This window comes from Aptenodytes forsteri, unplaced genomic scaffold (genome assembly GCF_000699145.1).
Source record: "Aptenodytes forsteri isolate BGI_AS27 unplaced genomic scaffold, ASM69914v1 Scaffold76, whole genome shotgun sequence".
NCBI lineage: Eukaryota > Metazoa > Chordata > Aves > Sphenisciformes > Spheniscidae > Aptenodytes > Aptenodytes forsteri.
Window position 1 is genome coordinate 1,295,269 of NW_008794444.1, and position 25,878 is coordinate 1,321,146.

General features: G+C 39.8%; 1 protein-coding gene across 1 annotated transcript in view; it reads right to left on the reverse strand.

Annotated features, from left to right (window-relative positions):
* Positions 1–25,878, reverse strand: part of PELI2 (pellino E3 ubiquitin protein ligase family member 2) — a 74,656-nt gene that overhangs the window by 28,200 nt on the left and 20,578 nt on the right. The window contains exons 2-3 of the mRNA XM_009289879.2: positions 23,400–23,455; positions 22,239–22,368 (exon numbers count right to left, since the gene is read on the reverse strand). Coding sequence (XP_009288154.1) covers positions 22,239–22,368; positions 23,400–23,455 — 186 coding nt within the window. The remainder of the gene's footprint in view (positions 1–22,238; positions 22,369–23,399; positions 23,456–25,878) is intronic.

The following is a 25,878-nucleotide window of genomic DNA, read 5'->3' on the forward strand; positions in this document are numbered from 1 at the left end:
TTCTCCAGGCTAAACAACCCCAGTTCCCTCAGCCGCTCCTCAATAAGACTTGTTCTCCAGACCCTTCACCAGCCTCGTTGCCCTTCTCTGGACACGCTCCAGCACCTCGACGTCCTTCTTGTAGTGAGGGGCCCAAAACTGAACACAGTGTTCGAGGTGCGGCCTCTCACCAGGGCAGTACAGGGGCACGATCACTTCCCTAAGTGTGGGAATCCTAAACCTCAGGACACTGAATGTACAAATGGCAAGCAAAGTCAACTGCGTATGAGTGAATTGGGAAGCAGCTATAGTGACTCCTTGGAGCAAACGCTATCTACAAATAAATGATCAGATTATCTAATGCAGGCAGCAGTAGAAAAAATCATGAACAGGCTTTTTTTTTTTAATAAACAGCAGTGACCATGAAGATCAAACTGCAAAAACTGATCAGCCATCACTCTGCTGAGCTAAAAAAGTAATTTAAGAATAGCAAATGTGGGAATCTGCCCTGAAACCAATTGATTCTTTCACAAGGTATGAACTGTAAAGCTACAAAAACCAGCAGGAAGCCTAATTAATGACAACAAATGAAAATGGCAATCCAGATCAAATGCCAGATAAAAAAATAACATATTTTTAGAGCAAATATAATAAATGGAAATCCAAAGAAAAAGATAATCTCTTCAAAGTTAATATACTGAAGAAAGTATTCAAATTCACATTTAAGGTAACTGAAAAAAGCTTATCAGTTTTTGTAACAACCACCGGACAAGCTAGTACAGATTCACTGATCCTTAAAAACAAGACCTAAACAACATAGTACTGTTGGAGAAATGCAGACCACACAGAGTGCAATGCCAACACAAAAATTCTTTTTATGTACAGATTGTACACAAACAGTGAGCTTTACTTAAAGAATTACTTTTAGAAAACTGTAGCAGAACCCCTATTCAATTCTTCTATAAACACGTTAAGGAAGGGTTTGAGTCTGTCTCAATAACTGAATGCACTCCCCACCTGCAACATGACTTTGAACAACTTACTGTCTCAGCACGTCTTGTCCTATCAAAACATTAATTTTTGCATTGACTCTCCCATGCTTTATTAAATCTCCGGCATAACGGCATTCATTCATTAACAGAAAGCCTAGTAAGTGAGGTAATATGTAGAAAACACTTCACAACTAAAAGGTTTTTTTTCAGCTACATTAACCTATCCTGCTATATCAACCTCTATTATTGTTATAGCTATTATGTAAGTAATTTAGAACACCTTTTAATAAAGTATCTCATTTTGTCCTTTTCATTTCTGTACCTGGTAACTGATGTAAGATTATTTTCACTCAAGAGATTCGCCCTCTGACTGTTAAGTTAGGTCAGCGAGTATGGATAACAGATTAAAGTGATTGGTGGAAGCTATAAACCAAAATTTATGGTTGATTATAAACCACCACTTTATACTACATACAGTATCATTCCAAATTTACAATTCTGCAGATTAAATACAAACTTCAGTTTGAGAATTTTTTTATATTGGATTTTGTTATTGAGCCTCTGTAAGAGTAGCAAATAATCTCTTAAATCTATGTACTCTGTTAAAGGTGGACGGCATCTGCTTTGTCTAACGAAGCACCAGAAACAAAGCGCCCCGACAGCTGAGAGGGTTTCTCCACATCCATGAAGGCATGGGCTTTTACCTCCTTCCCTGCAATACGATGCCTCTGCAGACAGAGCTGAAGTTACAAGTCACATATGGGCAATAAAGCTGGTATCTTCCTTTGATCTTCCAAGACTAATGCTTCCCAGGTTTTCTATCTACATTGCATACACAGATACTACCTCCCTCTCTATAAGCACAATCATTTTCTACACCTAAAAAAAAAGTCTCAATTTTGGCATTTAGTCACAAACAGCCCTAATTTGTTTTTACAACATCTGTTACCCTCCACATCTAGTGTTAAGTTAGGAGTATGGATAACAGATTTAAAGTGATGGTGGAAGCTATAAACCAAAATTTATGGTTGATTATAAACCACCACTTTATACTACATACAGTATCATTCCAAATTTACAATTCTGCAGATTAAATACAAACCAGTTTGAGAATTTTTTTATATTGGATTTTGTTATTGAGCCTCTGTAAGAGTAGCAAATAATCTCTTAAATCTATGTACTCTGTTAAAGGTGGACGGCATCTGCTTTGTCTAACGAAGCACCAGAAACAAAGCGCCCCGACAGCTGAGAGGGTTTCTCCACATCCATGAAGGCATGGGCTTTTACCTCCTTCCCTGCAATACGATGCCTCTGCAGACAGAGCTGAAGTTACAAGTCACATATGGGCAATAAAGCTGGTATCTTCCTTTGATCTTCCAAGACTAATGCTTCCCAGGTTTTCCATCCACATTGCATACACAGATACTACCTCCCTCCCTATAAGCACAATTATTTTCTACACCTAAAAAAAAAAAGTCTCAATTTTGGCATTTAGTCACAAACAGCCCTAATTTGTTTTTACAACATCTGTTACCCTCCACATCTAGTTTCATGCATTGCAAACAGTGGCTACCATAACATACAAGAATATTTTCCATCATTCTCAAGACACCATAGTTACTGCAACATAACTTACCTCACCCCCCACCCCAACCTTAGAGAAAACAGTGAACACCTGCTTCAGAATAACCAAATACCTTTGTGCACTTAATATTGATTTCTCCAAAAGAGCACTTCAAGTAATCCAGAGTTTAAAAATCTTAATTATCATTTCTTTATCAGCTCCAATTTTCCCCATGCCAGATATCTTCCAATTTCATCCAGTTGTCCCCGTATTGGTTTAAGTACACCGTGTTTGGCTAAGATCTTTCAATCTGTGCCATGCTAATTTGACTTCATCAAGATATTAGTCATCTTTCTTACTAGCTTGCTCCAATAGTTAACTATTCTCCTAAAAAGCTTCCCATTTGAGTTGGTTTGGCTTCAGCTTCTAGCTCTCATTATTGATTCTCCTGCTAGAACAGAATGCCTTTTAGTATCCTGTATTTTCATGGCCGCAGGATGCACACTAACGGAGCTCAATAGTCTTTGAGAAGCAAAACAGACTGTTCTTCAAGGAGCTTCAGCTTTCACGCAGTGGCAAGTTAAAATTGCTAGGCAGTTACTGCAGTTTAGAAGCAAATTTGTGAGCCACTTTCTGCCATAGAAATGGCAGTTTCTTGAGTAGCTGTGGTAACTTGTAGAATAGCTAGTTTAAGCTGCCAGCTTTTTGATTTGATGCTATAGAAGTCAGAGCCTCTGTATTTTCTCCTTCAAATCAATTTTGCAACTCCTGTTTGCGTCCTCTCCAGTTTTTCAAAATCCTTCTGAAAACTTGACAGCAGAACTGCACACAGTATTTCATTAAGCAGCCTCATCAACATAGACTGTACAATGCCACCATTCCCTTACTCCTACTACTGCCCTTTTCATCCAAGCCAAGAATTCTATTGCTCCTTTTTACTGATTGTAGAAAACTCTGGCTCCAAGACACAGTCCCTGTTGCAATAGCTATAGACCCTACAGAAACCCTCCAAATATTTAGCTTTGTGAGTATTTTGGTTATAGTTGGATTACAAATAACATGCCTTTTTTAAAAACCCATATCACCAAGCCATCTAGACAACTCTATGCAGTCACCTTTATTTTATTTACCCTTCTGAAAGTTGAACTGCTACAAATTTTGTCAAATGAAGTTTGTGGGGTTTGTTTGTTTGTTTGTTTTTTTTTGGGGGGGGGGTTGCTTTTTTAAAATTTTCTTTCATATGATGCATTTAATGCAGCAAATTCCTTACCTCTATGGAATCCCATTAGCATTCAGCCCAGGAATTTAAGTTTCCCAAATAATTTCTTGGGATTTAAATGAATTAATAGCCAGCTGATAATGGTTAAGATAATACCACATAGGGCTCCTTCCCATTTCTCTCTTCTTGATTTTTCATACTAGAATATCATTAACTAAAAAAAAAATCTTGAAGAATAAGGAAGCTACAATACACAAGTTATCGTCAAGCAACTGTCGTACCATCCTTGTACACAATTCTCACTTCACAGCATCACACAATACTGCGGGACACTAGCAGTTATTTTATCCCCCTCAGTTAAAAACAAGTAAGCTTCCTCACGTTCACCATAGTAACAGCACAGTCAGACTGTTATCACCAGGCAGCTGAACCACAATAACGTGTTTAGGATTATATGCCACAGGGTATCTATCGATACAGTTAATCAGACAAGCTTGCATGACGAGGTCCTGTATAAATCAGTAGATTGACAAAAGCATGTTATCCACATAATTGTGTTCACTAGCACTGTATTCCCATCCTGTACATGGAGTTACAAGACATTCAACTCAGGTCCCTAATCATCCAGTTTACCTTTTCATGCTCTTAGCGGACCATTAAAACTCTTCAGGAATTCCCCCACTGCTCTAATACCAGCAATCAATTACCAAGCCAGTGTGCACGCTCACTCTCTCTCTTTGGCCACTTAGGATTCTTGGAAACACACCCGTTTAAAAGTGTTTTTTCTAGTACTTACTCAATAGACCAGGACTCACTTTATAACCCTCCAGTGAATAGACACATACTGTTCTGCTTTTCTCCCCAAATACAGGCAACAAATAATGTATGAACTGGGATGAAAAGGCACTAAAGATGTGCTGTGCAAGCTTTATCGTGCCCACCTACCTTTGGGAAGGAAACAGCCAGGCTCTCTCATGTTCCTAACAAACTTAAAGAATGCCTCATGACTTTAACTCTAGGAAAGATACTGTAAGGGGCCCAATCTAACTGAAATGGATGAGGAACTAGATCATGGCATTCATGCTACGCTCCTGACCCCTTCCTCAACAAACAGGAGAGCAAGTAGCTTAGAATACCACATTCCCCCTTTCTACTTCTCCATATGCTTTCTGAAAGCATCCTTTATTATATCAGCATTTCATTTACGCAAATCATCAGCAAGTTACAGAAATGCCAAAGTTTCTTCTCAAGTGATGACTTACAGAGATTCCTTGCATTTTTATGTAGGCAAGCAAGGAATTTCCTTAGACTAAAACCTGCCGAACGAGAAGTTTCTCACATACGCTGCTTAACACACTTACCATAGACAGTTCTCCCGGGTGCTCTAAATTGTCTTCAACCCAGATAACAATCCCACTTGCAAAAAAATTAGGGTCATCCTTCATATAGTCCTGTCTTCCATTGAAATGGAACAAAATAATGCACAACACTAGAATATTTAATTCTCACTGGTCATGGTATGTTTTTTCCCCTCCTCCTTGCCGACGGGGCCTGAGAAAGCCAGGATTTGCATGGTGCCAAATCTATATATTGACATATTCTCTTTTAAGAAAAATATTTTGTGGTATAACCTCTATTTCTAAAAATAAATATTGAACAATAGTTAACATTCATTTTCCAGGCATAGACAGAATACTGTGAATTGCAGATAGCAACTTAAGCACATTCTTTTCAAAAGATTATAGACATTCCCTTAACAAGGAGCTACAAAATGTATAAACTATTCATTTCCCCTGACTTGCACTCAACACTTAAATGCTGGCAAAGATATCACCGTACATACTATGGAAAAATAACTATGCCCCACTAATACATAAGCAAAAAAGAGCATTTAATTGTAAATAAAAAAATTCTAATATGAATTATATGGAGTTTAATCATTTAAAAGGTCTTGAAATATCAGCTGTCCAACTGACACACATTCTTACACAGTAGAAAGTATAAGCATCAGAGTTTTTTTGTCCATAACCCAACGCATCTTTATTACAGTCTTGTGCTGAGGCTCAAACGTTGATTTGATAGCTAAAATTGTCAAATGAAAGAAGGTTTAAGTGTTATGAAAAGACAAAGCACTACCTGAAGAGGATGACGGTACTACGATGCATGACTAACAGCCTGGAAGGTCTTAAGTATTAAATACTTGCCCTCAGGGTTGATTATCAAACCTAAAACTTCAGGAAAGCCTGCTTAAATACACACTATCCCATCATGAAATTGTTGTCATAGCATAAGGTTTTAAGAGTTAAATTTTTAAGTGCCTGTCAAATTGTATTACGCAATATTAGAAATACACCAATTTAAAGCCATTTCAGAGATGCAGTTGTCCTTGTCTTTAGCCGATAGCAGTGAATGAGCTGATGCAGCAAAACAGTCAATACTTTTGCTACATTGCCATCAAACAAGTACGTTTAAATACTAGAAGGTCTGTCAGAACTCACACAGATTCTCCTGTTGCTACAAGAACCACAAAACAGGGTGGGTAAGTGTTCCATCTGCAGCTATGAAATACTACACACAAAAGTATTTGTTGTGTCTGCTGAATCCTGAACTTCACCCTGCTGGGAAACAGAAGCAGCTAAAGCGGAGCCACTTTAATGAAGCCCCACGGGAGTACAAAGATAGAGATAATTGCAGCTTTGTATCACTGCACATCAACCTAACTTCTGTTAGGAAGTTCAAACGCAATTTCACAAATTAATGCAAGTTTTGTTTGGTTTTTTTTAGTTAAAACAAACAAAAAAAACCACACAGCACTTATGGAAAAGGCATTCATAAAAGAACAATGCGCTTAAGTTGTAAGAACAAAAGACAGACATTCCTCGTGGAGGAAAAAAGCCGAGTTGTTACTATGAAGCTTCTCCAGTGCAAACGCTACAGGAAAAACGGGCTGAAATTCTGTCCAGGCCTGGAAAGACTCATTTTATTTGTGACGCTAGGAGATCACAAATCACTGTTCTGCCGCTAGACACGCAGCTAGATGACTGACACTTTCTGCTCAGACTAGCTTCCAAACAAAATAATAGTTTTCAGGAAACGATAGCTATGAAAGAACAGCATGTATCCTACATTTTTCCCTTCAGTAGCAAAAGGCCTCAGTACCAAGGAAAATACAAAAACAGCAGCAGAGTTTGAAGTCAACTGTAACATGTAATTTTTAATGCTTGCCTCTGTGCATCTCACTTAGCAAAGCGTATAAAGTACTGATTTTCACTATGAAATAGTAAAATGAAGAGATTATCTAGTGTAACTAATATTCTAATTATAGAAGCGTGTTTATTACTCCAAGATTCCCCTTCACAGAAATATGAACAAACAGCAATGCAATAAAATCCTACAATTTCCCGCTTTACAGAGTTAAGACCTATTTATTCATTAAGACTCAAAACTAGGATTCAATGAAGACTTTAGAATTTAAGCCAGAACCAGCAGTGTTCTGAACTACTTTCATGAACACAGGCATTGAAAACAAATGATTGAGAACAATTTGTAGTTCTATATTTTAGATCAAAATACCTTTTCCAGATCTAATGTTGTATGTGAATATTCTGTCAACACATCCCCTCCCTTTTTGTTGCTACACTGCCACAAGTTGTGTTCAGAGACAAGGAAAGACACTTGCTATGGCAAAAACAAGTTTCTCGTTTTGTCATCTCAAGAGGAAAAAAATAAAAATCAAATGCGACCAACATGGAGCGATGGATCAACACGGTGGAAGTGTTAGTGGTATGAATGAAAACTGGGACATATCAAGTCTCACAATTCCTGAGCATACTAGACTATTTTTACTTTACGTATTCCAGTAGGAACAAGGCTCTACAACAGTACTGAGTGCTAAGCACAGTGCATATATGTTTTATATATTAAATGCAAAATGAGAAGGAAAATTATCTTTAAAAAAACCCTGTGAGTATAGTTTTAACATTTTTTCTTTCCAAAAAGAAAATGTTCAGCAATGTTTTTGTAAAAAGCTCAGCAAAGGCATCTCACTGATACCTATCACAGGCCAACTAGAAAAAGAAAAACCAAAACAAAAAGCCAACCTCAAGACTCCTGGTGTCCCTTACTTCCCAGTGACAAGAGAGCACTGAGTAGAGGAGCAGAACAAGATGGGTAATTGGCAGGGGATGGGAGAGGGGAGGTGTGTTGGGAAGGAGAATAATTGCTGAAGGGCTTTAGCCCATCCTTTCAAACCAATTCATTAAATGAAAGGCCCACTTCTTTAAGCTATGCATTATATCCATTTTCATAAGATACACAGGAGATTATGCATAAGGGAAAAAAAGACAAACAGCAAGCTTCTTTATCAGCTTACTTCTATGTTATATGTCATCTTCTCATGAAAAGTTATTAGAATACATTCTTCCAAAACTATGTCACAGCTTGATCCTGTATATCAATTATTTAAGAGTTTAATGCAACCTCCTCAGCCCCAATTTTTAATGCTTTAAAATCTTGGCAAAGTTAGGAACTAATTCCCAACCTAACAACTTGGCAGCAATTCACCCAAACCACCAAATCAGCGAGCAAGTCTCCATTCTGTTTACACATACAACCAACCAAACTGCATACTTGACGAGAAGACAACCCGCCCCAGAAAGGTATCAATCTTAGTTTCTGCCAAAAGCACGTTAATATAACCACAGGCCCTATTTTAAAGGCAAGGTGTTTTCCTCCCCCAATGTGAAGCAAAACATACACTCAGTGTAACAAACTATTAATATAGAACTACTAGAGCAAGGCACAATCATAAATTAGATTAATACAGCACTGACAATGCCAAGACATTTAGTACATTTTTGGCCTTTCTGCTCCACATGCAATTGTTTGCTGTTGACAAAGTTATGTTAGTGAATTCCATCAAAGGTGAATCTTACTCCACTCCAAGTCTTCCACTAGTCTGCATGAAAGAGCATTCAAACATCATACTGGCTCTAGTTAGCAGGCACTAAATAAACAGATTTAAATGTATCCAAGATGCTTCATGAAAAAGGGTTGCAACTGTAAATTGCATGCCCCCCCCAATAGGTTGTAAGTTTTAACACTAGTCATCTGTTTTAGTAACAAGAGGAGTGTGGTATCTAGATGAATGCATAAACAAAAAAAACCCTAAAAATTAAGTGCATAAGCAGGAAACCATCCTGTCAAATTAATGTGAAGACTTTGGCCAGTCACTGAAACAAGACTGAGTCCTTAATATTTGAATTAGGAAGTTTTCCGTTTTAAAGAAAACCTACTTTTTATCTTCATTGTCCTTCAAATACATATTGATACACAACAGGAAAAGTTATACAAATGATACAGAAGAGACATTATGTACCTTTAACAAGTGTTCTAAGTGCTCTCTCCTTCCTGTTAATCAAGCCTGAGAAACATGAGACTGAGAATCCCAGAACACTAAACAGGCTGATTAGACAGAATCGAGGTATCTGTGATTTATGAACTTTTACTAGTACTAATAACTCAATTCACAAGTTGGCAAATGAAAGGCAAGAAAGTACTGTCTTCAAGACAGAGCATTCAGGGCTAATAAAGCCAGCCCTAAATAGGAGTAGGGCTATGCACAATTAACAAACGATTCTGGGTATGACATTTCCTTCAAGACGACTTCCTTGACTTCAGAACAAGTAGTATCTGAATCTTGGCAGGAGTACAGAAAAAAAATGACTCTGCAGATACTCCTTGAGTGTTTGGCAGAAAAATTACTGAAGGACAACAGGTTACACGAGGCTCCAAAATGTCAAATATCTACTGTATCCAAACTTGCTAGAATTCCTTCCAGAGTCACCTTCAGCTGGGGTTAAATCAGCAATTAAGTTACCTAAACTGGTATGACCTACTGTACGCATCAGATGTCTAAGCCGCTACTGAGTCAATGGAGCCTTGACCAAATCAGTTTGCTCTAAAACAGGCACGTGCTGCTCAGCTGAGCTGCCTTTCTAGACTCCGCTGTCTTATGGACTAAACCTGCACAGACAAGGCTTCAGCGTCTTCACACATACACAGCAAGTGTGTCAACACAGGCGTCAGTCTCGGACTCAAGCCCTGCCTTAATGGCCCTCACACTCCTTTCGATGACCTCCACAAGTAAGAGCTGCTGAAACAGCTAGGCTGCCGAAGTGATGGACTATCTCCACTGTATCTACCTTTGAGCACTGTTGTGGTGTTTTGGTTTTATCCAGTGCAAAGTGGCTTATTCAGAGCGATTCTAGGCAGGGCTGTTACACTTACAGCTGGGAGCAAGATTATTTGAGTACCAGAGATCATCGAATTCACATTAATGCTCTGCCATCAACACTGCAGCTAAGCATTACGTGGCAAACAATAGAACTGAAAGGATTACTGCTTCGTGAAAGCTGTAACGTTTGCTAGTCGAGGCAGAACTATCATTTCTCAGCATTTGCATAGCCCGCAATCCTACCTGAGGCAGAGGTACTGTTCGTTACATTCCAAAATCTTCTCCTTTTCAGAGATTTGTTTGAAGCAATCTAACCCTTCGACTTAGGAGGGTGCCTCTACGCTCCTGTTTCAAAGTGGTTTAGTGCTTTTAAGGCTAAATGTGGTTACCTTCACTGCTGCCAAGTAAAACAAATTACTACATCAGTCTGACAAAAAACCTCAGTACGTTCATACTGCCACGCTATATGATGGTGTTCCCTCTTGTCATCTGTATTTGGTATGCATATATGTATTTTTATTTATCATTAGGGCTAAAGTTTAATCAGAGTATTTTCTACACAGAATTCCTGAGGATTTACTCACACAGTCACAGAGAAAAATCAGGGCCCTACTTTTTCGTCTTAGCAAGTACATCTTCACCTGCAGAGAGAGAAAGATTGCAGGAAGGGAAATCCCTCCTTAAGGTGATGGAATCAAGCGACACAATGCCACTGCTTCACCACCACCATCACACAAATGTCGACTTCCCAAAGCATTAGACAGTGTTCCACATCAAGAGTTTACAGAGTGAGGAAAACTGCAATTAAAGCAGTAGCAGACAGGACAGCAGGAAGTATGCAGATACTGGTATAGAGGGACATAATCCTAGGGCACTAAGGATTACAACTAAACTTGGATGTTACAGAGGTCTGCAGGGGAGGTACAGGCTAATCCATCAGGATTTGGGGATGTTCCTCACATCTGCTCATCACAAAAATGCCTTCTGAACTTGAAGGTCTGGAATTAAACCCCACAGCAAACAGGAAGAAAAGCGTTCTGCCAAAGGGTTTTAATTGTAAAGAAGTAGTTGTTGTCCAACATCCAATACTGGAACAAAGTACAAGGTATAGAACATACACTCCTGTTTGGACTTATTGAATGAACTCTGTACCCAAATTTTACTGTAACGAGTTTTATATCCACTGATCTGAAGCTACACATTCTTTCTCTTAAAAAAATTCCAATATTCTTTAAATAACGATTGGAATGCTTTCTTTTTTCCCAATCCCTAAAATATTTCCATGGCAAAAACCATAAAACCAGTTTAGAAAAATATCTGTAAAACATATGTTGCATCATCTAAATATCTACACTACATAGGTATTTGACAAAAACACTTCTGGAAAAGTTTTGAATTAGAGTAATGAATGGGGCTACCTTAACTCAACAGCCTAACCTTTTTCACAATCCACTTGAGACCTTGGGTATACTCACACATCCAAAGGAACTTAACATATGCAACTTCTTTCCTTTTCTACTATTTCCAGGAAAAAAAGTTCCTTAGGAAGAGTCCTGTTTTTCATATGCCTCACATAATGATACAGTAATACTCTCAACTCCAGCAGTATCTGTTACTATAGTGCAAAGATACTAAAAAATAACATTAAATAACCAAGATATTTTTAACCAAGGAAACTAGTTAGACCTTCCCAGTAACAGTCAAGATCATAACAGAGTGATATTTTACGATATTTAACATGGGCTGTCTCTTGCACAAAATTGCAGACATTTTGTTTTGACTTACAGTTTATTTATTACACTCAAGCAGCAATAGTCAATTTTTGTGACAAAACACCAAACAGTAAGATTTGAGAAAGCTTCGAGGGGGAGGGATGAGTTAGGAAGAACACTTTATGAGCTATTAGAAGTTTCACAATCCAGCTTTCCAAGGCCAGCTTTTCATTTGGAACAAAATAAGAGCAGCTGCCCATGCTGAAGCGAGGTCAGCTTTGTTCCTGCCTGCCTCCCACCTGGACCACCAAGGCACTGCCTTATTGCTGACCTTTAGCAGTGGAAGATTCTTTGGTGGGCTGAAGCAGAGAGAAAATGGTGTGGAAAACCAAACACTAGCATAAGAAAACAGGGAGGAGGAAAAATTTCTGCATGTCTTACACAGTAGTCTATTGTCTGAAGTTTATAATAGTAAATGTCATTATACGAAGGCTAGCAGTCAAAAGTAATCCACAAAGCCCCCCCAAAGTTCCTTTCAGTTCTCCTTCCAGTTTTTGTGGGTTTGCAGTCACTAGCCTGTTCAATATTTCCTCCAAACCTGCTTTGTAGAAAATTCAAAACTAGTAAGGTTTGGATATATAAAGTACAGTTGCCACCAAATGTGCAAACTAGAGAAATCAGCCTATAATAGTTGAAGGTTTTTTTGACCGTTCATGCACTTTTTTTGCATCCATGCAGTACAGATAAAAAGTTTTGCTTTAATAACACTCACCAAGCACTCTAAAACCTCAAGCACAAAAAAACCCGCACCTCTCCCTCACCTTCTCTCAATCACACCATCTCCTTAATTACCTCTTCTGGAATTCTGGACTCAGGAGGAGACTGCACATTAAACAGATGCATAGTCAAAATACTGTTAAGGAAAGAGCTTCAAAGCGAGGTCTCTTGGTTATCTGTGTGATCAGCTTACGTCCACCCATACAGTGAGGGACTCCAAGCAGAATTACCTGAAGACCCAGTTGTGCGAAAAAGTCTCCCAGAGTCCACGCTTAAGCCAAGGACTGCAGGACAGCTTTTTCCAAGTACAGCATCTAGATATTTCGGCAGTAGTGTTGTGTTTTTCTGGTGACATGTAACTAAGGCCAATCTCGGGAGCTGAACCATTCTTTAGGAACAGTTCAGTCACATCAACGCAAGAGAGACCACAACGGGTCTTAACACAGCTAGGAGAAGATCGCCAAACCTTTGGCCATTTGTGGTTGAGATGGGGAGTTGCTGGTCCTATGAATTTAGTTGTGTCAGTATGAGAAGACAGCACAACTCACTCAAGAATGCACACACCTTATAAAGACAGAGAGGAAAAAGGTGAAATAATCTCATTCAGCTGAAATTAAGCTTCAGCAACAGCAGCTGCTTAGGAAGAGCACTGTCTGGGGAAGGGAACAGAAGCTCTAATCCTCAGAGGCTGTAACCCCTACCCAAAGAACAGATTCTAGAGAATTCCCCAAAGAGCTGGAGAACAAGCAAGCTGCTACAGGTTCAGAAATACCCTGATCATCAGGGATGTAAATGTGTACGCTCTGGTTCCACAAAGTCCTGATTCCCAGAAGAAGTCTGATCCTACAAAAGAAAGTATCTCTTCAGTTAAACTTAACTGAGATTTGAGATTAACTAGCAATAAAAACCAGAAGTTTGCCTTGCTGCAGAGCAAGCATAAAATGTGGTTTATATCACCAGGAAAGTTCCAGGTTCTTTTCAGATTCCCCTGCACAAGAACAACATCCCTCACTGAAGGTGAACAGTACTGTTTTAGACACAAGACCTATCCAAGCTGCAAACTGGGAGCGCGTTGTCATTTAAGCCTCCAATCAGTTAAGAAGTCTGGGAGGAGAAACAGAATTGTGCAGCTACAGGTAACTACACAACAGGCCCTGGAACCGGCAGTTTGTTTGGGCACATGGGAGCCATGAAAGAAAACTAAATAAAAATCAAACCTATGTTTGCTTCCCCTTTCCTTACTCTGGGTTAGGGCAAAAGAGAGAAAAGTATGTCTCAGTACCTCAAACCTAGAAAACAGGAACGGTTTCCCAGGGAAATCTCTGGAACCACAAAAGTGGTAGTTGTCAACATCCAAGGCTGAGAGCGCAACACTTCTGGATGATCCCAGTCCAAGACAGATCACTGTTAAGACACTGGTCTCGTTCTCACGAGCAATCAGCCAAATGCCAGGCCAGCAGTCACTGGAGTGAGAGTGCCAGGGGGAATATGCAAATCCAACTTCAGTGCACCAAATCCACAGTTTTCCAGCTTGACAGGGACCAATACCCCTCCTTGCTTGCCGGTATCAAAAAGCAGAGGAGAAGGCATTCATCATTCCCTGACTGTGGTGAACTCAGTGTAGGGGAGATCTCTCTGAACTCACACTGATATGGAGGTGGAAGAAAACCAAGTACTGTACAACCAAGCAAGTTGGCAGTGCTGGGCCTTTAATGAGCTTCCTCGAGTCAAAGCGATAGGCATCTGCTGTTACTGAAATTAGAAGGCCAAAGTATATATTACCACATGCATTATCTCACACCAGGCATCTGTAGAGTCCAGAACTTCCTGAAGTACTGGCAGAATCACTATGGACAAGAGACATATGCAGAATTTAAAGACAAGTCTGGACACAACACACGCAGTCTCGCATGGAGGTCATGTAAGTACAAGCTCTGATGTAGACCCAATGGCTAGACGAGCTTGTTTTCATGGAAGGACAGCTCATGAGATGATCAAAAAAAAGATAATGATCTCACAGAAGCAAACCCATAGTGCTAAAGAATTCTGAATTGCTCTTACGACTGCCAAACACAGATAACAGAACATTTCTGCACACAGTGCTAAAGAGCTTGGCGCATTCAGCAAATGAAGCATCACCATAAGATCTTTTGAAGGGATGTATCCCCAGCAACGTGCTTATCCTGATAAAGTACTCCCTGTTTTCTCTTAAAATCTTTGTGAGGTCTTTGGTGTTGAGTAGGAGCAAAACAGCAGAATCCCAAAACGAAGTAGTCCTGCATCTAAAAGAAAGCATAAACACATCTCAGACAAGAGACCTACAAACAGTGGAAAGAGGAATCTTGTAGTCTCACAAGTCGGTCACCCCCCTAGTACTTGACTTAGTGAACAGATAAAATTACTCATTTTACAGATGCAGCCATAAAAGACTCCCCAGAAGAGAAATATTTAGATTTTGTTCTTTCCATCAACAGAAAATCTCAAAGCACTCTGGAAACTAAGTATTTTCTAATTTGTAAAACAGGAATAGCAGCTGTTTGTTTCTTTGAAAAGTTACTGTTGGCCCATGAAGCTTGAATTGCTTTCTGTGTTTTCAAAATAATTGCCCTCTCAACAAAGCCTTAGAGCCATAGGAGTCTCATCTACTCTTTGATGCAGTTCCAGGAAAGTTGTTCCATACTGCTGTGACTGAGTATATGCTACCTGATGTTTTCCAAAACACAACCTTCCATCCATTTAAGACAATTTTATTTGGACATTACAGTTTGAGGTAACAGGAAAGGCACATACATCATTAGTTGCATGTTCCTCTTGTCACCACACTTTCTTTCGAGCATGAGACAACCTATATACATACCATTAGCAACAAATACTCCAAGAACCTTCAATTTCATTGAAAGAGGGTAATGCAAGAATAAGATGCACACTGTCTTACACCTCTTCATAGTGCCAGAACATCTGTCTTCAGTTCTGTGGTACAAGTCTCAGCCAAGGACAGGCTCTGTGTCACATGGGTTATTAAACCTACATTCTATACAGCCTAGAATCCAACTGTCTCTCTCTACAGGGGCTTTGCAGTTCAAAGCTAACATGAAAGTCACACTTCAGACTTGCGTAAAGTTCCCCCATGACAGAGGTGGTAAAGCATGTTTCCAAAACAGTAGCTAGGAACTCCTGTATTATAGATGCTAAGAGTCCCAGGCTCTTCTAACAGTTGTATACAAGCCCCTGTAGTCATCAGGCTGTTCATAATTGTGCTGCAGCACAGCCCACCCAAACACCTGGAACACAACAGCAGATTGTCATCACTTTTTAATATTCTGGGGAGGTTCTCACTTAGTAATGCCAACTTGCAATGATGTGTTATCCCCGACAGCAAGTTCAAAAGGCAGTACCACCACGCAGGCAGAAACATTACGCTCAGTCCATGCAGCTTCATTTGATCTGAAAACAGTTTTGGGTTTTCTCCTAACTTTTAGGAAGCTCAGACCAGCCCACCTCTCAGGAGACATGCGCTTCTAAGACCAGATCCATTCCAGGCAATTAAGAGTCCTAATAGCATAAATGTGTAACAGGACAGAGCTTCAACACTACAGTAGGTAGTCCAAAAATTTCTGCTCTAAATCCTGAGGAATGGTGGGGAAGCATGCAGAAACCAGTCAAATTGGAGCAAGTTAGTTTTAAACAAGCCGTGCTACATGAAGCTAAAGTATTGAAATTGTTGTCTTTCAGTGAAACGAGTGGCTGTGCTGCCTGCAGTACAAATCCTACTTGTCACTCTTCCAGTGGCACAAACAATTGAGGACGTTCCCTGATGGGCAGCAAAGGTTTGCAGCGCCTGACCTTACACCACAGCATTTGAAACTCAGCTGAGATACAGTCTCCGCTTTATCTAGCTCTCCATTTCCACAAGACTAAACTCCCCCAGGTTATTTCTGACAGGGTAAAAGAAGTTGCAAACTGATAGATATTGCACAGTGGTGGGCTACACAGCTTAACTCCCTGCGGGAAGTGAAGTAGAAGCGTATGGGGAAAATGCAATGCTCCCGAGTTTAACACTAGCCCTTGGTGATCACTGCACCTTCCTCTGCTTTCAAAGGGCACCCAAATTCAAGTAGAATCTGCTCTAAATATTGATTTATAGCAGATGTAGTTTAGACAGAGTTTACAAGGGAAGCATTTTTTGATCTTTTGTCTACCCTCTGAAGGGAGAGCGTGAAGACAAAAAACAATGTTAAGTCATTAAAAAAAACAAACTGTTGTAGTCCTCAGCAATTTTTAATTCCCCTTCCTTCACTAAACATCTGTTTTTTCTTAGAAAACACTGTAAAGTGATTTTTCCAAAACCTTTGACATGCATTCTGCTCAATAGGTCCCAAAAGCTCAGGAAGGAGACCCTCAAAGTAACAGTTGTCATTTATTAAGCCCTACTAATGAAATTGGCCTAACTATTTTCTTCTGTCTAACGATCCCCTACTATTTGCAAGGGCAAGGGGATAGTGTCTTAGCATGTTAAGATGATGCTCATTTAATAGAGGAAAAGGACACTCTACACCAAGGAAACTATTATTCAAGTAGACTCAGTCTGATGAGCCAAGAAAAAGCTGCCTCTGCACAACTCGGGACTCAAGATACCTATGTGATTAAGTTACTTCAGAACAAATTAGTGCTCCGTGAACTGATTACACCATAAATAAGCCCAGTAGGAAACAGAGAAGCCACTGACAGTTACAGTAGCCTCCTGACAGCAGCTGAGCTCTACAGCTCTCATCCAGAATGAACACCAAAAAGCTGTCAGTGCCAAAAGGATTTCTGGTCTTTTTACTCAAAATTCGCAAAGTATGTCAAAGCAGATGCAATATCTACAGTAGATAACTAATGACAAGAATCCTACACTTTCATTTTCTGTCGTCACTCAAAGCACAAATTGCAGCTCTCTCCCCAACCTAATAATTATTCGTATGGCTGCATTTTGTTCTTTCCAGTAGCAGCATGAAACTTGATTTGAGCTGCAGGAACCCAGCCAGTGACTATACAAGCTGCTGTTGTGATAGCACAAAGCAGAAGCCAACTCGGCAGGTAACTGGACTTGAAGTCGGAATGATCTTCCCCAGCCAGCTTGAAATAGTAATTTCATAGGGGAGAAAATAGGTTGTCTTTAACTACCACAGGTTATCAAAGGAAAACTTTGACCCCAAGAAAGACAGGCATAATAAATACCAAGACATACCATCATAAAAAGGTATTAAAGGTGGAGTTTTTTGTACTCTGCAGCAATTCAAAAAACATTTGCAATCTTCTATCAAGTCAGTATTAAGAATGCAAGCGCTTAGGTATCAAAGCACAACATTCACTTGTTAGAAAGGAGTACTTCTAGTGCTTGCTAGTTATATTCTCTTGCCCACTGACTCAATACTTTGGCAGGTCTCAAATACCATACATGCTGTTATAATAGAATTCATTCATGCTTCCAGAGTAATCCCAGGGAATCCTGGAGGGCTAATGGCAACAATTCATGCTTCCTAATACCATACTTCAAGTAACTCAAATGCACATGAAGCTCCTTCTTCATTTTTCTAACCTTCACACACATGAAGTAATTCAAAAGCATTAGAAACCAATAAAGAAATCTAAATGCATACATACCTAGAGTCATGGGGGATTACATGACTTGAGTGTTCAGTATCACCAGTAACCTGATTGTTAATGCCAGCATCCCCCTCATATGGAACTAGGGGAGTTCTCTCCCACGGTTCCACAAAAAGAACTCCAACAAGGAGTTAGTGATGGCTATGAAGAAGGGGAAACAGAAATGAAGATCTACCTGCGTTTGCACAAGGGGAAGCGTTAACCTAACAGCCCACTGAACCAACAGATTGGATGCGTACAGGAAGATGAACATCTTTGCTTGGCAGAAATTGGGATCATACCGTTTTATTTAGATGGGCATATTATTCACCTACTTAAGATCTGTAAGAAAGATATACTGTCCTCAAATATTATTCTACAGAGATATGAAGCTGGTTTTGTTTTTAGTTACAGACACTTCTTTCCCTGTCAGACATGTATACCCCAGACCAAAAAACACACCCCACAAGCCCCCAAAATACAAGGAAACCCTTAAAAATACCCCTCCCATATCCCCCAAAAAAACCCTAGTAAACTCCAGTTTAGCATCCCATCATTCCCAGGTGATTATTCTGAAAACTTACATCCCCCTCTCACTTAAGTTCAGCACTCACTGGAGAATTTCTGCACAAGTACACCTTGCAACCATCTCAGACACCAGCAGACCTAGACTTGAGTTCCACAGCATTAACTACGGTGCGTGAAAGCAACAGTTAAGACAACTCAACCAAATAAACATTACAACTAACTTTTTATTTTGTTAAATAGCTCTAATTAGCTTTAAAATAAAAACCAGCAATCCCAGCTATGTCATGATGAGCTAGTAGCAAAACTTACACCTAAGAGTTTGGTAGTCAGCAGAAGGTTTTCACAGATCATATGATCATGACTGATGACAGTCTTCATCATGAGACCCAAGTCAATGCAAGGAACGGCCTCACCTGTGACTTGATGATTTTGAAAGAAACTCTAGTTTAGCAAAGGGATTGTGAAAATCTTGAGTAAGGTTCATCCACAGTTAATGAAGTCTCACGCTCCCCCCTACCCCCAGACATATGCTGTCTCTTGTTTGTGTGTACAAGAGTTTTAAGCCTCCTTTCTTATAATAATACCGATTTTGAACAATGCTAGAAAAAGTCGTCTCAAACAGTCTGAGTTTTGTAAAATAGGGGACACTAGAAAATTCCCCGAATGGTGCCCACGCTGTCTCTCGTTTGTGTGTACAAAAGTTTTAAGCTTCCTTTCTTATAATAATACCAATTTTGACAATGCTAGAAAAAGTCTGTCTCAAACAGTCTGAGTTTTGTAAAATAGGGGACACTAGAAAATTCCCCGAATGGTGCCTAAGCATAGAGTTAATAAAATAGGTTTTAAAGTCAAGTGCGTAATGTTGAAGAGGTGCATGCATATTTTATCAATACTACGAAAAAACTGGAGACTTACTACCCCATGCAGTGCTTTCCCCCAAAAAATATACCCATATACCCTCAGAAGGCCAAACAATTCTAAGTTTTCTTCAGTACCTTCAGAAGGCAGAGTGGCAAAAAACAAGCACTCCACTGGAAAAAACAAAAGGCACTGATTCATATGCAATTAGCTCAGCTAAATTTACTACTGAAACCATTGCTACTCCAGCTGTCCTTGACACCTGCATAGCAGGGACAATGGGACATGACAAGCATCCTCTTACCATCTATTGCAGTTTTCAGGCTGACACACTAACTTAAAATTGGTGACAGTTACAGTTCTTGAGCTGCTGCATTAAAGGAATTAGCACAAAGCCAGCTATGCCACCTTATTCAAGCATCCATGCCACAGCAGTGACAGAACAAATGGAGACAGCCAGTGCTTTACCCACCTCTGCTAAATCCACAACCCTAAAAGCATCAGTACTCTGAAAATAACGTTTGTTTCTATTCAAAGATTCAGTTTACACAGTGACAGACAAGCAAACCAAAAGCGAACTGGTATCTGAAAAGTTAGAAGGAAGGATGTAAAGGGAGGAAACTTGTTAATATCCTGTGCAGCACAAGTTCCCACTGTTTTATCTTCCTTAAACAAGGGTTAGACTGAAAGACTGAGAGCAGAACAAAACTTTTGAGGTCAAGTTGCACATTATTTTCTAAGAACAAAGCAGCTCATTCTTTTCTCTATTAGTCTAGGTTTCTGGAATCCTTTACAAAAGTTGCATGCAGAAGCCCAAAACACATTTAGGCTCTGGTGTTTAAGATGTTAGAAAAGCCTACGAAAGCATCTTAAAATGTAAACATCCTTTCTGTGCATCTGAAAGAGCACTAACTGAAATCCACTGCACCACTGCTCTGGCACACATCCACCAGCCTTGCCCCAGACAACAGTATAAATACACAAAAGCTCTTTTATAAGGGTTCAGAGAAAGTGCAAAAGAATACATTCAACGTGACATATCTACCTGAATCCAAATCCTCAAAGGAGGGGCTTTAATGTCTCAGACCCTATGCTGTCTTTATAAGGGCACTAATTTGTACAGCACACATATTTTATCTGCACTACAATAACAACATAGATGAACATTAACCAGATACCTTGTGGTGTCTGCCAGGTGTTAAATATTTTGCAACTCAAATGCTGAAATACTATCTGCAGTCCAAATGCTTAAGACTATCCAGTGAGAACATGTGCATATTTCCATCAGCTATGTAAAACATTTTTTTCATCTGTTACATTTTAAGCAACCAGAGTTACCAACATACAAACATATACTACAGGCATTCTATTTTGAAGGTTGATTTCATTAAGAAGATTTAACTCACAAATGCTTTCATTTTGGGAATAGGAACACTGAAAGATATTTACAGAAACGTTTAATCCAAAAGACTACATATTTATCTGCACTAGGCAGGCCCTATATGATCTTTAAAAAAAAAGAAGCTCTGATATTGTATATTTTGATAAGTTTAGGTGTACACTGTGTATGGTATGTATTATAAAAGAAAACATAATCCTATACTATGTATTAAACAATATTCTTCTCTTGGTCTAAGGACAACACACTTACAGAATCACAGAATGGTTTGGGTTGGAAGGGACCTCTCAAGTCCCTTCTAGTCCAACCCCCCTGCAATGAGCAGGGACATCTTCAACTAGATCAGGTTGCTCAGAGCCCCGTCCACCCTGACCTGGAATGTTTCCAGGGATGGGGCATCCACCACCTCTCTGGGCAACCTGGGCCAGTGCTTCACCACCCTCAGCATAAAAAATTTCTTCCTTAAATCTAGTCTAAATCTACCCTGCTAACAAGTCTGTCCCCACCTTTCTTATAAGCCCCTTTAAGTACTGATAGGCTGCTATAAGGTCTCCCCAGAGCCTTCTCTTCAAGGCTGAACAACCCCAACTCTCTCAGTTCTGAGAATGATCTATGTTGTCTCCCTCCCCGATATGTATTTTGGTAAAGGTGATATACACCTCTTACAAACCATCCACTTTTGTGAGTGTCACCACAGAACTCCCCCTCCAGTTTGGCCAGAACTCTAGTCACTTTTTGCTTCTAGGAAAAAGGGTTTGAGAGAAGAGATAGGATGACTTTTTGCAGCTTGAAGTATGTTCCACCACCAGAACTTTAACCCGGACAGTTCTATACGTTAATATATTACTATTTTCATATTACTGCTTTTCCTCCTTCACCTACACTAGACTTCAAGTAAAAACATACACAATATCATTATTAGCAACAAAAATGAAAGGCCCAGAGGGATCACTAAGTTTTTTATACCATGCCAGTTATCTTCCTGAAGAGGAAAGAGACATACCAATCTTACACTCCAGTGAGAAAGAAATTAAAATACTTCTTGTATTTGCATCACACAACTACTCTATGGCTCAGATAAAATCGTCAGCATTGACAAACTCAGCTGTCTGAACAGGGGCAGAAAGGTCAGATTATCTCATACCTGAGGTTAAAGACTATTTTAAACAGGTAAATGGATTAAAGATATATACCCCTAGAAAGAAAATCCACTGCAGACTTTTCATTAAAACAAATATATCTGACTACCACAGAATGAACTGGCAGCAAGGTAAATCAGCAGTAATACGAGAGTTGTTATCCACCCAGGATCATCAGAAAAACAGGATTTGCCCCACCATCACGTACCTTCGATGCTTGGGGAGTAGAAATCACGTGAACAGTGCTAGGCTTAACTCCATTTGCCTTAGGTCGCTTATAAAGGGCAAATCTGCTTTTCCTGCGTCCTCTGTCACCATTCGGGAGGGATCCATTATACCTAAAAATAAAACAAAAAAAGTTTGGCATAAAAGACCACCAATTTGGAATACAGAAAAGGAGAGCAGCAATTTGGTCACAATATCCTGATGTCATCAAATGCATGGTCAAAACCAAAGAAAGTAACACAACCATGGTAAATTTTGTTTCCCAAGTTATGAGCATTCAAACATTCTTTCCCTACCAGTGGTTGAAATTTTATTCATCATTATTTCATTTGTAGTTGATGACTGTATTACTGATCTGTTCAGCCACAGAAATACTTCCTCACCTCTAGAATTAAAGGAATTTGGGAGAACAAATCCTAAGTCTTCTCTGTAATTTCAGCACATGGGGATTTTTAAAAGTGTGTTTACCCTACCATCCCCTTCCCCACATCTCATGCAGGATCGGAGAAGACAAGAGGAAGAACAGGGGTGATTTGGAAAAACAAAGTAATTCAGGGGCAAGTCAAACTAAGTGAAAGGGAATTTTACTCTACTCACATAGGGGGTTTTAGTTGTTTTTTCCTTTTTTTTAACTCTAATCCTAAAGGCTTCATCTATTATTAAGGCAAGAAGATGCAAGTGTTTTTAATTTATGTGAATGTATCTGAAGACTTGCTAATGACTTCCTTTATCAGGTGAAACACAGTAGCCTTCGACAGTTCTTTCATCTCTCTCTGAGGACAGAGACCTAAGGGATTAATTATTCAGAGAAGTCTTAAGCCTCAAGGGGACATAGCTCCTTCCCCAAGGAAGGAATCAACTGGAAATTTCTTTGCAATGCATAAGCATTGAATTCACCACCACCCCACCCCGAAGATTTAGGACAAGCAGATGCTTCTCATCACAGCACTGTCACCTGTAACATTCTTAATAACTCTCTGCTGGTCTATGAAGATCTCTCAGGGCTTTACTTTACTGCATAGGAGCCTCTTCCATTCCCGATCCTCAGAGATTTCAGACTTTTGCCTGAAGAACTACAGATGTTATTCTACTTACAAATCTCATTTGTCTTACTGGTGAGGTCTATTCCATACTGATCACATACATCCCTCTCCTACAGTCTTTAAGACCAAAAGCTAACATCACAGTTGGGAAAAGAATCTGAAAAGGAGAAGAAAGAGGAAGACTTAAAGGTGACTAACTCCCTGCAGAGCACAAGAGGTTAAAAAACAAAGTTAGGAGAACTCATTATCTGTTTAGAGATACACTTAGAAGTAGTTCAGCTCTTCATCCACCACACTATCTGCAGATTAAAATCATTTGTTTGTAGCCCTGCAGAAGGCTAACAGTCACTCACTGCTCGGGCTCTAAGAGCAGTTCTATGACAATCGCTGACTAGGAAAAGCAGTGCAGTAACCCAGAATCTTTTTTTTCTTATTACATTCTGTATGTGTAACTAACTAGTTTGTGTAACAAGCGAATGCACTTGGAGAGCCTTGTATCCTTTTGCAAACAAATGAGAAATGGGTAGTGGATGAAAGCAAGCGGTCTCATTGTTAAGGCTCCGGAGCACCGTCCTGCAGAAGGCTTGCTGCTTACTTCAGGCAAGGATCACCTGGTGTCACACAGGCAAATAGTTTAAAACTTCACATGCACAGTGTCTAAATACCAGTGAATTGCAGGACTGCTGAATGTTTGTGAGCACAAACAAGAACAGATTTAAGATTGAAATAATCTCAAATTTAAAGTACTCTAGAACATAAAAACAGACTTTTTTTTAATACACATGATGCTAGAGACAACTAGTAAGTTAAGAGCTTTTCAGCTGGGCTACAGTTGAACTTGTTCTCTCATTCCCATTTTCATAGGGAAGACTACTGTCTCTTTCTGAAATATTAAAAGAGATTCCCCAACACAGCAGAAAAACAACAGGAGTAAATCACTATTATTTCATGCCAGGCCTACTCGTATCTTGGAAACTTGTTATTAACCCTACACTAGAAGAGTAGCACCCAGTTAACACAGCGGATCCTCGGTCACAAGAGACCAATTCCTAGAAAGATATATCAATACACTCCACAGGCAAGTTAAATACCAGCCCTCAAAATAGGAATGATTTGATTCTCCAGCTTGAATCTTCCTAGATACATACACATGCTTTCTTTCAAAGACACTATATTACCATGAATATGCCAGCAAGTTTTAACTTGCCTGAAGACAACATTCCTTCTACAAGTATTTTTATCTGAAAACCTGAGAAAGCAGTAACTCCTTCAGAAATAATATATAACTAGTATCATCACGAGCTTTATATTCTGTAATTAAAATTTTTCGTATTTGTGTAACTGTTAAGCAGTACTGAATTTAAGTAGTCCCACTGAAAGTTAAAACCAGGCTAGTGGGGTTATTTTGTTTGTTTTTTCTCATGTTCACAAAACAACTGTAACTGGGAAAGGCTACTTGATTTCATTTCAGGTCTCTGTGGCATTTAATTACCTTTTTAAAAAAAGAGAAATAAAGAAGCTACTCAAGGTTAAAAAGCCTTTTGGAAACTTTAAATAGGAAGAAAATAAAAGCAAAGTGAAAGTTTAATTCATTCATCCTGATTAGCACCGACAAGTTTTCATGAAGGTTTTCTTTGTGCCAATTTCTAAATTCCGTTTGCACAAAAGGGCGGGAGGAATTGAGTGGTAGTTTTACTATTTGTTACGCTTTAATTATAGACCTGCAAGTTTTATTTTGACCTGACACTGGTAAAAAGAGCTGGGAGAATTACAAGGCATACGTATGTGTTTTACAGGAGAAAAATGAGTGTCAGAGAACTTGCCTCCTTCCTCTCCACTGCCAGCAGACGCCTTCATTTTTTTCTAGGCCAGGACTCTCAACTTGTTCACCACAAACCAGCCCTCACCGTGGCACTTGGGCCAGACCTTTCCTTGCCTCTACCTAAAAACGATCTACATACCAAATGGACCGATATTAATGCCATGGGATCTTCTCAGCTGCAACAGGACCTGCACCCACCCACCTACCCAGCATCTCTGTCCTGGTAAGCGTGCAACTACGATTGCTCTTGAGGCAGCAGACCCGCGTTCACTTCTTGGCAAGGCCCTGCCTTTCTAAACTGAGCTGTCCCGCAGGACGCAGTGGGTTTCAGCATTCAGGAGGAGGAATACAGGCATGTCCACCCGCACCTTGCCGAGTCAGCTTTTCTAAGCACAGGCACAAGGAGCTATAGCAAGAGAAGCAGCCCTCTCCTATTCATTTTTTTCAACCATTCAGCTGAGCCTGGGTGAGCAACAACTGCCTCCTCCCGGGCAGCAGCAAGATGGAACTGCAAGGAAGAGGAGGGACAAGGACTAAGGCCACAAATTCCCCGTGACTAAACACTTGGAGACTCAGAGCTTCCCCATAGCCAACAGGAGCTTCTTAGAGAACAGAAGCTCCTTGTTGAATCCTCTCGCAACCCCTCTCCACAAGCATCAGCCCATTTCCCTTCTCCCTGCACCCTTCCAACAGCTCCAGAAGCCTGATGCAGCCAAGGGACCAGCACATTAGCATGCCAACTTTTTGCTTCGCAAGAT